The sequence below is a fragment of the Zalophus californianus genome, chromosome 5 (assembly GCF_009762305.2).
Source record: "Zalophus californianus isolate mZalCal1 chromosome 5, mZalCal1.pri.v2, whole genome shotgun sequence".
Classification (NCBI taxonomy): Eukaryota; Metazoa; Chordata; class Mammalia; order Carnivora; family Otariidae; genus Zalophus; species Zalophus californianus.
Window position 1 is genome coordinate 28,164,483 of NC_045599.1, and position 13,546 is coordinate 28,178,028.

General features: G+C 39.5%; 1 protein-coding gene across 2 annotated transcripts in view; it reads left to right on the forward strand.

Moving 5' to 3' along the window:
- The window catches only part of DDX46 (DEAD-box helicase 46), a 75,580-nt gene that overhangs the window by 50,013 nt on the left and 12,021 nt on the right, over nucleotides 1–13,546 (forward strand). For both annotated transcript variants that reach the window (XM_027605413.1, XM_027605414.1), the window contains exons 16-18: nucleotides 7,966–8,159; nucleotides 9,066–9,203; nucleotides 9,515–9,664. In XM_027605413.1, coding sequence (XP_027461214.1) covers nucleotides 7,966–8,159; nucleotides 9,066–9,203; nucleotides 9,515–9,664 — 482 coding nt within the window. The remainder of the gene's footprint in view (nucleotides 1–7,965; nucleotides 8,160–9,065; nucleotides 9,204–9,514; nucleotides 9,665–13,546) is intronic.

Sequence of the window (13,546 nt, forward strand, 5' to 3'; positions counted from 1 at the left end):
CATCCTTACCAACACTTGTTTCTTGTGTTGTTGATTTTAGCCTTTCTGACAGGTGTGAAGTGATATTTCATTGTAGTTTTTGCTTGTTTTTTATTTTTCAAGATTTTATTTATTATTTATTTGACAGAGAGAGACACAGCGAGAGAAGGAACACAAATAGGGGGAGTGAGAGAGGGAGAAGCAGGCTTCCTGCTGATCAGGGAGCCTGATGTGGGGCTCAATCCCAGGACCCTGGGATCATGATCTGAGCCGAAGGCAAACACTTAACGACTGAGCCACCCAGGGGCCCCTCACTGTATTTTTGGTTTTCATTTCCCTGATGAGTGTTGTTGAGCATCTTTTCAGTTGTTTATTGACCATGTGGATGTCTTCTGTGAATTTTAAAAAAATTTCAATTCAATTAACATATTATGTATTAATAGTTTCAGAGGAAAAAGTCAGTGACTCATCAGTCTTATATAATGCCCAGTGCTCATTACATCACATGCCCTCCTTAATGTCTATCACCCAGGTACCCCATCCCTTCCACTCCCCTCCCCTCCAGTAACCCTCAGTTTGTCTCCTATAATTAAAAGTCTCTTATAGTTTGTCCTCCCCCTCTGATTTCGTCTTGTTTTATTTTTCCCTCCCTTCGCCTATGGTCTTCTGTTTTGTTTCTTAAATTCCACATATGAGTAAGATCATATGGTGTTTGTCTTTCTCTGACTGACTTATTTCACTTAGCGTAATACCCTCTAGTTTCGTCCACATTGTTGCAGATGGATTTCATTCTTTCTGATGACAGATGCTTAACTCCTGAGCCACCCAGGTGTATTTAGGGTTTTTTAAGAATTAAAGGGTATAACCACAAAATTCTTGATCTCCACATGAAATTAATGTGCATTTTATACCTAATACATAGTTTGATGCATAGTGAGAAGGAAGATCAGAGATGGTCTGCATGCTTTGTGTTTTATAGAGCTACCTGTAATTCTTCAAGATTTCAGATCTAGTAAGGGAGGAGTGAAGGCGGGAGGTAGGGGAGCTTCCTGCTTAGCATAGAGTCCGCTTCTGTCTCTTCCTCTTCCTCTGCCTCTCTCCCCCCCACTCATTCTCTCTCTCACTATCTCAAATCGGGGGGCACCTGGGTCACTCAGTTGTTAAGCATCTGCCTTCGGCTCAGGTCATGATCCTAGTGTCCTGGGATCAAGCCCCGCGTTGGGCTCTCTGCAGGAATCCTGCTTCTCTCTCTCCTATTCCCCCTGCTTTTTTTTCCCTCTCGCTGTCTCTCTTTGTCAAATAAATAACATCTTAAAAAAAAAAAAAAATCTTAAAAAAAAAAACCCATAATGCGTCTAATAGGGTAAATAATGATGAACTTAGAGCAACACACTGGTTTCTACTTCTGGGTAATTATGATATATGAGAACAGAGGCATTTTTTTATAGGGCAGAGTGCTTCATTGAGGCCTTGGAGTTGTAGTATTAATACCAGTTACTTTTTAAAATCTTAAAAAAAAAAAAAAAAGTTGGACGCTTAACCGACTGAGCCACCCAGGCGCCCCTAGGGGCACCTGGGTGGCTCAGTCGGTTAAGCATCTGCCTTCAGCTCAGGTCATGATCCTGGAGTCCCGGGATCAAGCCCTGAGTTGGGCTCCCTGCTCACTGGGGAGCCGGCTTCTCCCTCTCCCTTTGCTGCTTCTCCCTCTCCCTTTGCTGCTTCTCCTCTCTGTACTCTTTCTCTCTCTGTCAAATAAATAAAATCTTAAAAAAAAAATACCAGTTACTTTTTTATTTTTTCAGCAAATACAGAAAGTACTCAGGGGGCGCCTGGGAAGCTCAATTGGCTATGTGTCCGACTCTTGATTTCAGCTCAGGTCATGATCTCAGGATTGTGAGGTCACGCCCCGCAAGGGCCGTCCGCTGGGTGTGGAGCCTGTTTAAGATTCTCTCCCTTTGTCCCTCCCTTCCCCAACTTGTGCTCGCTCTCTCTCTCAAGAAAAAAACAAAAAAAAACTAGCTCAGCTGCCTTAAATCATGAGAAATTTTTATTATTTTGCAAAACATGAAATCTGATGGTGAAGTAGACTCCATATTGTTTCCTTCAGTGGCTCACTGTCACTGTTTTGTAGTTTCTGTACTGCCATTCTGAGTGTGTTAACTTAGTTATTAAGCCAACTTTTTTCATGACTCCAAAAGGCTTCTGCAGTTTTAATCTTCACTTTTGTATCCAGGCAACTTGCAGAGGAAGAAGACTGTTTTCCATATGTCTGTGTCTTTTTTCCCCTTATTTTTATAACCAGAATTTTTAAACACAGAAAATCTGAGAAAATTATATAAGGAACACCCTTGAATATCCAATATTAGATTCTACAACCAACATTTTTTTGTATTTCTCTTTCATAGCTTTAGCCATCTGTTGTTCTACCTACTCATCATGTTTCTTAGGTTTTTTTTTTTTTTAAGATTTTATTTATTTGACCGAGAGAGAGAGAGAGAGAGAGAGAGGGCAGAAGCAGGCGGAGCTGCAGGCAGAGGGAGAGGGGAAAGCAGGCTCCCCGCTGAGCAGGAAGCCCAGTGCAGATGTGGGGTGGATCCCAGGACCCTGGGATCATGACCGGAGCCGAAGGCAGACATTTAACTGACTAAGCCACCCAGGCGCCCCTGTTTCTTAGTTTTTTGATAAGTTTGAAAGTAAGTTTAAGTTTTAGCATTAGTGCATTTCACTTCAATATGTAGATGGTTAACACAAGTTCATTTTATTTTTTTATTTTTTAAGTAAACTCTACCCCCAATGTGGGGCTCAAATTCATGACCCTTGAGATCAAGAATCATTCTCTTCCAACTGCGCCAGCCAGGTGCCCCCCACATTTTTTCTTTAATAAATTATCAGTAAACTGTAGTGAAATGTACATATCTTAAGTGTGCCATTTGATGAGTTTTGAAAAATGTATGTAAGTTGTGAAACCCAAATCTCTATTCAGATATACCTTAGAACTTTCCCTCTATTAATTCCTGTTTTCACCCCCAGGGGCAACCATTTTTGTATATTTTTTCCCAACATATATTAGTTGTACTTAGAATTTGAGATAAATGGAATCATATTTTCTGAACCTTTTTGTGTCGTGTTATCTTTCAGTCAACATGTGTTTCTGAGTTCTTCCCTTTGTTGTTAATGCTCTTTTATATAAATCTACCCGTTTGTTTAGTTCATTTCTGTTGACACGTGGGCTGTTTCTCGGTTTTATTGCCGCTTCAGTCGTCCCACAGGATACATCATAATCAGAATATGGAATGGTTCCATCACCCCACAAAATTCCCTTGTCCTATACCTTTAAAAGTAACTAAAAAGTAATTTAAAAAATACTGTTTATAACGCCTGGCAACCACTGATGTGTTCTTATAAGAATAAATGTAAATATAGGTCATATATTATGCACTTGGCTTTTTTCACTCAGCATAATGACTTTGAGACCCAATGAATTTGTTCATTTCTTTTATCACCCAGCATTGTTTACTGTGGATGTACCACTGTTTGTGTATCTCTTCATTTGCTGAAGAACATTTGGGGTGTTCCCAGTTTTTTTTTTTAATTTTATTTATATTTTTAAAGATTGACTTATTTATTTGAGAGAGAGAGAGTAAGCATGGGCAGGGGAGGGGCAGCAGGAGATGGAGAGAGAGAATCCTGGAGCAGACTCCTTGCTGAGTGTGGAACTGGACACGGGGCTCAGCCCCAGGACCCCAGGATCATGACCTGAGTGAAAATCAAGAATTGGTCACCCAGCCGACAGCCACACAGGCGCCCCAGATTTTTCCCAGTTTTTGACAAATATGAATAGAGCTGCTATTGAATGTTCAACTGCAGATTTTTGTGTGAACGGTTTTCATTGTTGTAAGGTAGATAACCTGGAATGCGATTGCTGGGTCATATGGTAAGTGTATGTGCTGACTGTATTTCTTCTACTTGTGGTTCACTGAGCCTGTAGAACCTGTAAATTTATTCCCTTGGGATATGGTTTGTGATACATTTGGGAAAATCTTGACTATTATTTCTTCAGGTTTTTTTTCCTGCGCTATTTTTCTTCTTTTTTGGGAACTTCAATTATGTGTATGTTCAGCCCTTTAATAGTGTCTCAAATGTCTTTGATCCTTGTTCACTTTGGGTTTTCAGCCTTCTTCTCCCCTCCTTAATTAAGATTGGGTCTTTTTTTTTTTTTAATAGATTTTATTTATTTATTTGACAGAGACACAGCGAGAGCGGGAACACAAGCAGGGGGAGTGGGAGAGGGAGAAGCAGGCTTTCCGCGGAGCAGGGAGCCCGATGCGGGGCTTGATCCCAGGACCCTGGGATCATGACCTGAGCCGAAGGCAGAGGCTTAACAACTGAGCCACCCAGGTGCCCCATGATTGGGTCATTTCTTAACTCTTATCTTGAAGTTCATGGTTTCCTTTTTGCCATCTCTTACCTGCTGTTAAGTCCATCCAGTGAATTTTTAAATTCAGATAATGCATTTTTTTTAGTTCTGGAATTTACAACTGGCTCTCTTATATTTTCTTATTTCTCTAATTAGATTTTCTGGCCATCCATTATGCACATTTGAAAATTTTTCCTTGACCATAGTTAAGACAGTTGCTTTAAAATCTTTGACTATTAATCATAATATCCCTGTCATCTGAAGTCAGTTTCTATTGACTGTCTTTTGATTTTGTTTTATATATTTTAAATTTTTTTTGTCCAGTAGTTTTGGTTTGTGTACTGGGCTTTATGAATGATACATTATACACTCTGAATTCTCTTATATTTTCTTTAAGAGTGTTGTATTTTGTTTTAATAAGGCAGTAACTTGATTGAACCCTTATTTGAAAGTCTTTTTTTAATGGGCAACATCTGAAATCTCTGTTCATTTCTTTTAGCCATAGCTAGGCTGCTTGGATTGTGCCATGCATGCATAGTTCAGGGGCCACAGATTTGAGCATGCCTACTCTGTTGTTCTTTCTTGGATTTATCTCCTGTTTTTCTGATCCTGAGTTTGTCCTGAACTCTTTCTTCTTGTCAGTAAGACTTTCTATTTAAGTTTGACTTCCTTCCTTGGCGTCCTGGGGCCTTTCCCCAAGCAAAATCTTTAAAGTAAATAAATAAAATCCTTTAAACTCAGGGAGTGCCGTTATATTATTCCATATGTCAGAAATTCCAGTTTTTGATTGCTTTTAGTCACTGTCTTGTGCCTTCAAGTAGTTTTTTTTTTTTTTTAACATTTTGGTTAGAATTCATAGTTGTTATCTGCAGGAGGGTTGGTCCAATGAATAGCTTTTCCTTCATTGAGGGAAACGTGTGTTTTTTCTTTTTCTTTTCTTTCCAGATTTTATTTATTGATTTGGGAGAGAGGGAGAGCAAGCACCAGTGGGGGGGAGGGGTAGAGGGACAAGCGGACTCCCTGCTGTGCAGGGAGCCCAATGCAGGACTCGATCTCAGGACCCTGAGATCATGACTTGAGCTGAAGGCAGACTCTTAACCCACTGAACCACCCAAACACCCCAGAAATGTGTTTTTTCTGTAAGTAAGGACATTTCCCCCCATAATCCCTTGTCTGTACTTCTCTTATCTCTTTCATCAGAACTGCATCATATGCTTGTGTGTAAATCATTTGTAAGCAAGGCAAATGACTAATGGTTCTTAAAGTATTGTACTGGGACCCCTGAGAGTCTCAGAATTTCACCGGTTCATGAGATCACAAGTATTTGTGTAATAACCTCACCACAAGCTTTGTCTTTTCCACTTTCATTCTGTTAGGAGTGTATATAGACTAGTTTTCTAAAGGTTTTGTGGCATGTTATATTGTACCAGATTGGGGTGCAAAAGATATGACATGCCAACTATCCTCTACTAAGCCAGACACTAAAGAGATTTACAAAGTTGTGAAGCATCTTAATAAATTATTTTACTATTTTGGAAGGGTTATTTTTCACAAAAAATTTTCAATTGTAATATGCTTTATTTTTATTTTTAAATAAGTTAATAAGTACTTTAAAATTTTTCTCTGTTTTGGTTTCTTTTTTGTTTTTTAAGATTTTATTTATTTATTTAAGAGAGAGAGCACGAGTAGGGGGTGGGCAGAGGGAGAGGGATAGGCAGACTCCCCACTGAGAGTGGAGCCTGACACAGGGCTCGATCCCAGGACCCTGAGATCATGAACTGAGCTGAAGCCAGACTTAACTGACTGAGCCATCCAGGCGCTCCAGTTCTAGTTTCCAATACATTAAATATTGATAGAGATGACTTAGGTACAGTAAACCTCTCTGGATTTTTTTTTTTTTTTAGATTTTATTTATTTGACAGAGACACAGAGAGAGAGGGAGCACAAGCCGGGGGAGTGGGAGAGGGAGAAGCAGGCTTCCCGCCGAGCAGGGAGCCTGATGTGGGGCTCGATCCTAGGACTCTGGGATCATGATCTGAGCCAAAGGCAGACGCTTAACTGAGCCACCCAGGTGCCCCAAGCTCTCTGGATTTAATCCTTATTTTATTATTTATTTATTTATTTTAAGAAACATTTTATTTATTTATTTGCCAGAGGGGGAGAGTACAAGCAGGGGGAGCGACAGGCAGAGGGAGAAGCAGACTCCCTGCTGAGCAAGGAGCCCGATGTGGGACTCAATCTCAGGACCCCGAGATCATGACCTGAGCTGAAGGCAGATGCCTAACCATCTGAGCCACCCAGGCGCCCCTTAATCCTTATTGATTTTAAGACTATAAAGGCAGCCTTAGCACAGAACGCTTGAGAGGGGTTCATTCACCTCCTAAAACTGAGAATGAGGCTCATCTCTGGTTTGATATACATGACTATGTGTTGGCTGGATATTTGAACAAACTTGAGGTATGTTTAAAAGGAAGAGGGTTAATTGCTGCTGGGCAGGTATTCCATATGTTTCACTTAGCATATTATATTCACTTCATGGAATAAGGTATGTGCCATTGAGTTAGGTAGTCAGGATACGTCAGTCTAAAGTAAAAGCTTTGGTACCTTTTAATTTTAAATTTATATTGATTTTGATTCCATTAATTTTTTTAATAAGACTTTTGGGTTCAAAGTTAGATTCCACTTGTTTTGACATTAGATCCAAATATTTTCTTTTATTCATTCTTTGAATAGTACATTTAAATTTTAGGTAATAATATTAATTAACATTGATACATACTTAGATACTAAGTATTCTTTGTATTTTAAACTCAGATCATATGTGAAGTCTTAGAATATGTCCTGCTGCAGAATTGAATTTCATGGTTTGCGAATTTACCCCATTCCATTTTGTAATTACTAGAAGTTCTCCATCATAAAATCAATTTGTGGTCTGATTATCTTGTACTAGAACATTTTAGCATTTTATATTCTCCTTTATCAGTCATCTCGAGGCTTTTTGGGTAACGTTTAAGAGAGATCCAATTGGGCGTACACTTTTTAACCAGTGTATTTCAAACTTTTAATAGGAATGTGTAATCACCTAAGGATCTTGTTAAAATATAAAATCTGATGCAGTAGTTTGGGGTAGGACCTGAGATTTTGCATTTCTGACAATGTCCCATGTGATTGATGCTTCTGCTGCTTGGGAAAAAAATGATTAGCAAGGCTCTAATTAACTCATAGGAGAAGGAGAAAGATCTGAATCCTGTTAATGTAGGCTGAATGTACCCTCTTTTTCTTCTTTTATTTCCTAAACAGGTATAGGTTAATGAATCTGTGGTGGGGTTCTGCAAGAAAGGGTGCCAAACAAGGGCAGATTTGGAAGATTCATAAATGAGTTGATAGCAGTAGCCTTTGGTCTTGCCATTACATTTCCTTAGTGTTTTATTTTTTATACCCTTGTTGGTGGATGTGTGGTCAATGTATGTTGGATTTATTCTTTACTCTGCACTTATTTCTGTGCTGGAGGAAATGAAAAATTTAATTACATTGTGTGGTTTTATAAGTTTTTTTAAATTTACTTGCAGGTATTGATCAGTATGACAGAGATAGCATCATAAATGACTTTAAGAATGGGACCTGCAAACTTCTCGTAGCTACTTCTGTTGCTGCCCGAGGTCTAGATGTAAAACATCTGATTCTTGTGGTAAATTACAGCTGCCCCAACCATTATGAGGATTATGTGCACAGAGCAGGACGGACTGGAAGAGCAGGCAATAAAGTAAGAAGAATTTTTTAAAGTTGATTTCCATTATATTTAAAATATAGGGTTTTTTTTTTTTTTAAGGATTTTAAGGAGTAGATAATAGGAGTTATGGGGACATTTTGAAAATGATCAATCCTCAGAGTATGGGACTAGTTGATACTCATTTCTATATATAATATTATTTTTTTTTAAAGATTTATTTATTTATTTGACAGAGAGAGACACACACAGCGAGAGAGGGAACACAAGCAGGGGGAGTGGGAGAGGGAGAAGCAGGCTTCCTGCGGAGCAGGGAGCCCAATGCGGGGCTCAGTCCCAGGACCCTGGGATCATGACCTGAGCCGAAGGCAGATGCTTAACGACTGAGCCACCCAGGCACCCCTCCAGGAGCTTTTTGGTTCAGGCAAGAGAAAGGTTGGAGTTGGACATACATGTATATATACACATACATACATATATGCACACACACCATAAATTGTTTTATTTTTTTTATCTTTTATTGGTCTTAAAAACTATGTAAGGGAAAAATTATATGGAAAGCTACATCCTAGAAAGTTAATACAAGTTAGTTGGGGTAGAGTGGTGCAGTGGGTAGTGTAGGAAGGGAATGCAAAAAAAAGGGGGAAAGATAATGTGCTATATTAAAATCCATATATGTGACAATGCATTTGTGCGTTTGTCTAAAATCATATATTTCTATTTATACATGAAGAAATTAGAAATTTTCTGGTTTTGCTTACTTTTAAATATTAAACATAGATATTTCACTTTGAAGCATTAAAGAATTTAGTAGGACTCTTCTATTTTTTTAATGAAGTTAGTCTTAAGAGGATTTATTAGGTGGGTCAGATTTTATCTTGTGATCTGAGTAAGAGTCTTGTTGTTAGTGCCTAACAGTTCCACTTTTTCATCATTCATTAGGGTTATGCGTATACTTTTATCACAGAAGATCAAGCTCGCTATGCCGGTGACATAATTAAAGCTCTTGAATTGTCAGGAACTGCAGTGCCTCCTGATCTGGAGAAACTTTGGAGTGATTTCAAAGATCAGCAGAAAGCTGTGAGTTTTTTTTAACTCCCATTATTTTTATGCAGCTCATTATTGTGTTGTAAATCTTGAATATTTAATACTTGTAAACCTTGATAGGATTATTTTATCTCTTTAGAGAGGGGGAAAAGGAGTGAAAACAAAATCCTTTCTTTTGCTTCAACCCAGTATTATGTAGAGTTCTTTTTTTGTTGTTCATGTGCTAGATGAAGTGTTTTTGTTACATTGGTATGCACTACTTTGAAAAATACTTAATTACTCCTAAGTTCCTGAACACTAACGTTTTTTAGTATGAAATTAACTTTTTTGTTTTTCCTTGAAAGGAAGGGAAAATAATTAAAAAGAGTAGTGGGTTCTCTGGTAAGGGATTCAAGTTTGATGAAACAGAACAAGCTTTGGCAAATGAGAGGAAGAAGTTGCAAAAAGCGGCTCTCGGTCTGCAAGATTCGGATGATGAGGATGCTGCAGTTGACGTAAGTGTCCTTTTTCTAAGCCTCATTCGTGCCAATTGAGAATTGTTGCTTTTGTCCTGGAGGTCTTACCATTTGCTTGTTGAGATCGCCAGTCATTGCAAACCTTTTTGGTGTGTGCCCTTCCCAACCCTTTCTCTCTCTCTCCCTCTCTCTGTCTCTCTGTATAGTCTCATATGTCCTACCCATATATATGTATTTTCATAAAAATAAGGCCATACTGCTTTATATACCTTTACAACAACAGTCTTAGGTTGAAATCTTCTCGTTTTAGTAAATTGATTCTTGCAGTCTTTTTTTTTTTTTAATGAATTTTTTAAAGATTTATTTATTTTGAGAGAGAGAGCATGCATGAGTGGAGGCAGGGTCAGGAGAGAATCTCTTGCAGACTCCCTGCTGACCACAGAGCCCTACCAGGGCTTAATCCCATGACCCTGAGATCATGACTTGAGCCGAAATCAAGAGTCGGATGCTGAACTGACTGAGCCACCCAGGCGCCCCTCATTCTTACATTATTCTTAATGGTTACATGATATTTCATTGTATGGATATTCCACAGTTTAATTAATCAAACCCCGAATTTTGAATATGTGGGTTGTTTCTATATATTCATATTTGGAATATATTATCATAAACTGTATTTTACTGCTTGTGCATTTAGTTTTGCACATTCATCAGATTAAGTTTTGAGGTTGAGTAGTGTAAATGGAACTGCTAGGCCAAAAGGGTTATCTAATTTGGTTCTGAAACATTGTCACATTGTCCTCCTGCAAAGCGAATACTAGTCTGCATCCCCTGTAGTGGTCTGAAGAGTACCTGGCCCCCCACGTCTTTAATAATGTTAGTGCTAATATTTTTACTGTGTAAACTTAATCATTACAGAGTATCGTCATTAACAATAGTCACGGGGCACCTGGTGGCTCAGTTGGTAGAGCATGCGACTCTGGATTTGAGGTAGTGAGTGTAAGCCCCACCCACATCGGATGTGGTAGAGTTTACTTAAAAAACAAAAATAATAATAGCGCTTTTGAGTGTTACTGAGTGCCATGCATTGTGTCAGACACTTTACAGGGATTATTTACTTCTGCACATTATCCAGACAAGGTAGATACTCAAGAGTATTCCCATTTTATAATTGAAGAGACTGAGATTTAGAAAGAAATACTCTTTTCAGATTTACGTAGCGATTAATGGGATGAACTGGGCCCTGTACCCATTCCATTCTTACTTCAGAGCTCATGGTCTTAGCCAATGGCATGATTTGTGACCCAGTGAAGAGGGACCCTGAGGACTCAGCAAATTCAGGGTTTCACAGAATATCCTTGGGAACCCAAAGAAGCTTGAGCTCTAGAAGAGCATGTTTTCATTATAAAATAATTTTGGAAAGTCTTCCTAGTGTATACTACTGTATGGTATTAGCATATCAAAGAACGTTTAAATCCTCAATTCAAGAAGCTTGTTTAACTCAAATCCTCTAACACATTTGATCATTGATTATAGAAGGTTTTTTTTTTTTAAATATATATATATTATATATACATGTATATACTGTATTAAACCTAAGCTTAGGACATAATTTTAGAATCAGAAATTCAATCTGATCTTGTCGTTTGAGGAATTTGAAGCCCAGAAAAAGTATTTGGCCTACAACCACATTGGCTGTTAAGCACAGACAGCACCAGACCCCAGATCTCTCATTAACCCTACACCATTTCTTTCTAATGTACCATACTTGCTTAAAATTTAATTAAGTCAGTGTTTTAGTTATTGGTTATGGTGTAACAAATCAGTCAAAATGTTGTAGATTAAAACAACAAACATTTATTATCTCATTTCCTTTGGTGTAGGAAATCAGGAGCAGTTTAGCCTGTAGTTCTGTCTTAGGGTCTCATTGAGGTTGTAGTAAAGCTGTTGTCCCAGGGCATGGCCATCTGAAGGCTTGACTGATACAGGATCATATTCTTTCATGATGGCTCACTCACTGCTTTTGTCAGGATACCTCTTTTCTTTCCTCTGCCTGTGTGTCCTTATAACATGGCAGCTGGCTTCTCCCAAAGTGAGCTGAAGGAGTGGCAAAGAGGAAGCCTTAAGGCCTTTTATGACTACTGTCTAAAGACACACACTGGCACTACTACTTTATTCTGTTCTTAGAAATATGTCATTAAGTCCAGCCCACACTCAAGAAGAGGCACTCAAGAAGAGGCTCCACCTTTTGAAGGGGAAGAATATTAAAGAATTTATGGCCTTGCTTTGGAACCACCTGTATTGTTTTCTCTTTAGGCAGATAGGGGCAGAGGGAGAGGGAGAGAGAGAATCTTAAGCAGGATACACACCCAGTGTGGAGTCCAACTCAGGGCTCGATCTCACAACCCTGAGATCATGACCTGAGCAGAAGTCAAGAGTCATATGCTTTAGGGGAGCCTGGGTGGCCCAGTCAATTGGGCGGCTGCCTTTGGCTCAGGTCATGATCCTGGAGTCCGGGGATCGAGCCCCATGTCAGGCTCCCTGCTCAGTGGGGAGCCTGCCTCTCCCTCTGCCTGCCTCTCCCCGCCGCTCTTGCTCGATCTCTCTCTCTCTCTCTTTTTCACTCTCTCTCTCAAGAATAATTAAAAAAAAAAAAAAAAGAGTTAAATGCTTTAACCGACTGAGCCCCCCAAGCCTCCCAAAAAACCACCTCAGTTTTTTTGTTACTTTGAACATTATTTTGAATCTCATTGTATGAAATATATCGGTTCTTTCTCTGGTTAACTTTTTTTTTTTAAGATTATTTATTGGAGACAGAGAGTGTGTATGAGTGGGGAGAAGGGCAGGAGAGGGAGAGAGAGAATCTCAAACAGAATCAGTGCTGAGCTGAGCCCTATGTGGGGCTCGATCTCACAACCCTGAGATCATGACCTGAGCTGAAATCAAGATTCAGACACTTTAACTGACTGAGCCACCAGCTGCCCCACCTAATTAATTTTTAAAACCCTATGCAAGCTCTTCTCTGCATTTGAGTTTTAGCAGATAAGCAGATAAGCAGATAAGGCCTTATTAACCTAATTTAAGTATATAAAGGGGTTTGTATCTCTTTAGTAGGCATTGTCAGTAGTCATTCTTGGGCAGAAGGCATCTTTAAAAGGAAATGCAAATAGCCTATGAGATAGATGTGTCCAGCCTTAGAATGACACAGTTGCAGCTGGACTCATATGGCTCCTGGAAGAGCTGAGGCATTCACCCTTTGTTCTTGTTTTGATGGGGAAAACAACCTTACTGTTTTTCCTTTTTTGGTTCAAAGGAATAAAACAATAAAGCCTTCTTTTCTGATTCTGTTACCCAATTTTTTTTTTAAGATTTTGTTTATTTGGGAGAGAGGGAGAGAACATGAGTGGGGAGGGGCAGAGGGAGAGGAAGAAGCCAACTCTCCACTGCAGGGAGTCCGTCGTGGGGCTCCATCTCAGGACCCTGGGATCATGAGCTGAGCTGAAGGCAAATGCTTAACCAGCTAAGCCACCCAGGTGCCCTTCTGTTACCCAGTTTTGTTTTGTTTTTTTTTTTAAGATTTTATTTATTTATTTGACAGAGAGAGAGAGGGAGAGGGAACACAAGCAGGGGGAGTGGGAGAGGGAGAAGCGGGCTTCCCGCGGAGCAGGGAGCCCGATGCGGGGCTCGATCCCAGGACCCTGGGATCATGACCTGAGCTGAAGGCAGACACTTAATGACTGAACCACCCAGGTGCCTCTGTTACCCAGTTTTTAAGGCAAACCCATTTACACTTTAGAAGTTGGGAAGGATTTGGGGATCCCCACCCTAGGAACATGTACCATTCCCCATGAGAACTGTTGACTATATTTTTAGTGGCCTACTGGCCTTGAGTTACACTGCCCTTTTTTCCAGCCTTTTTCA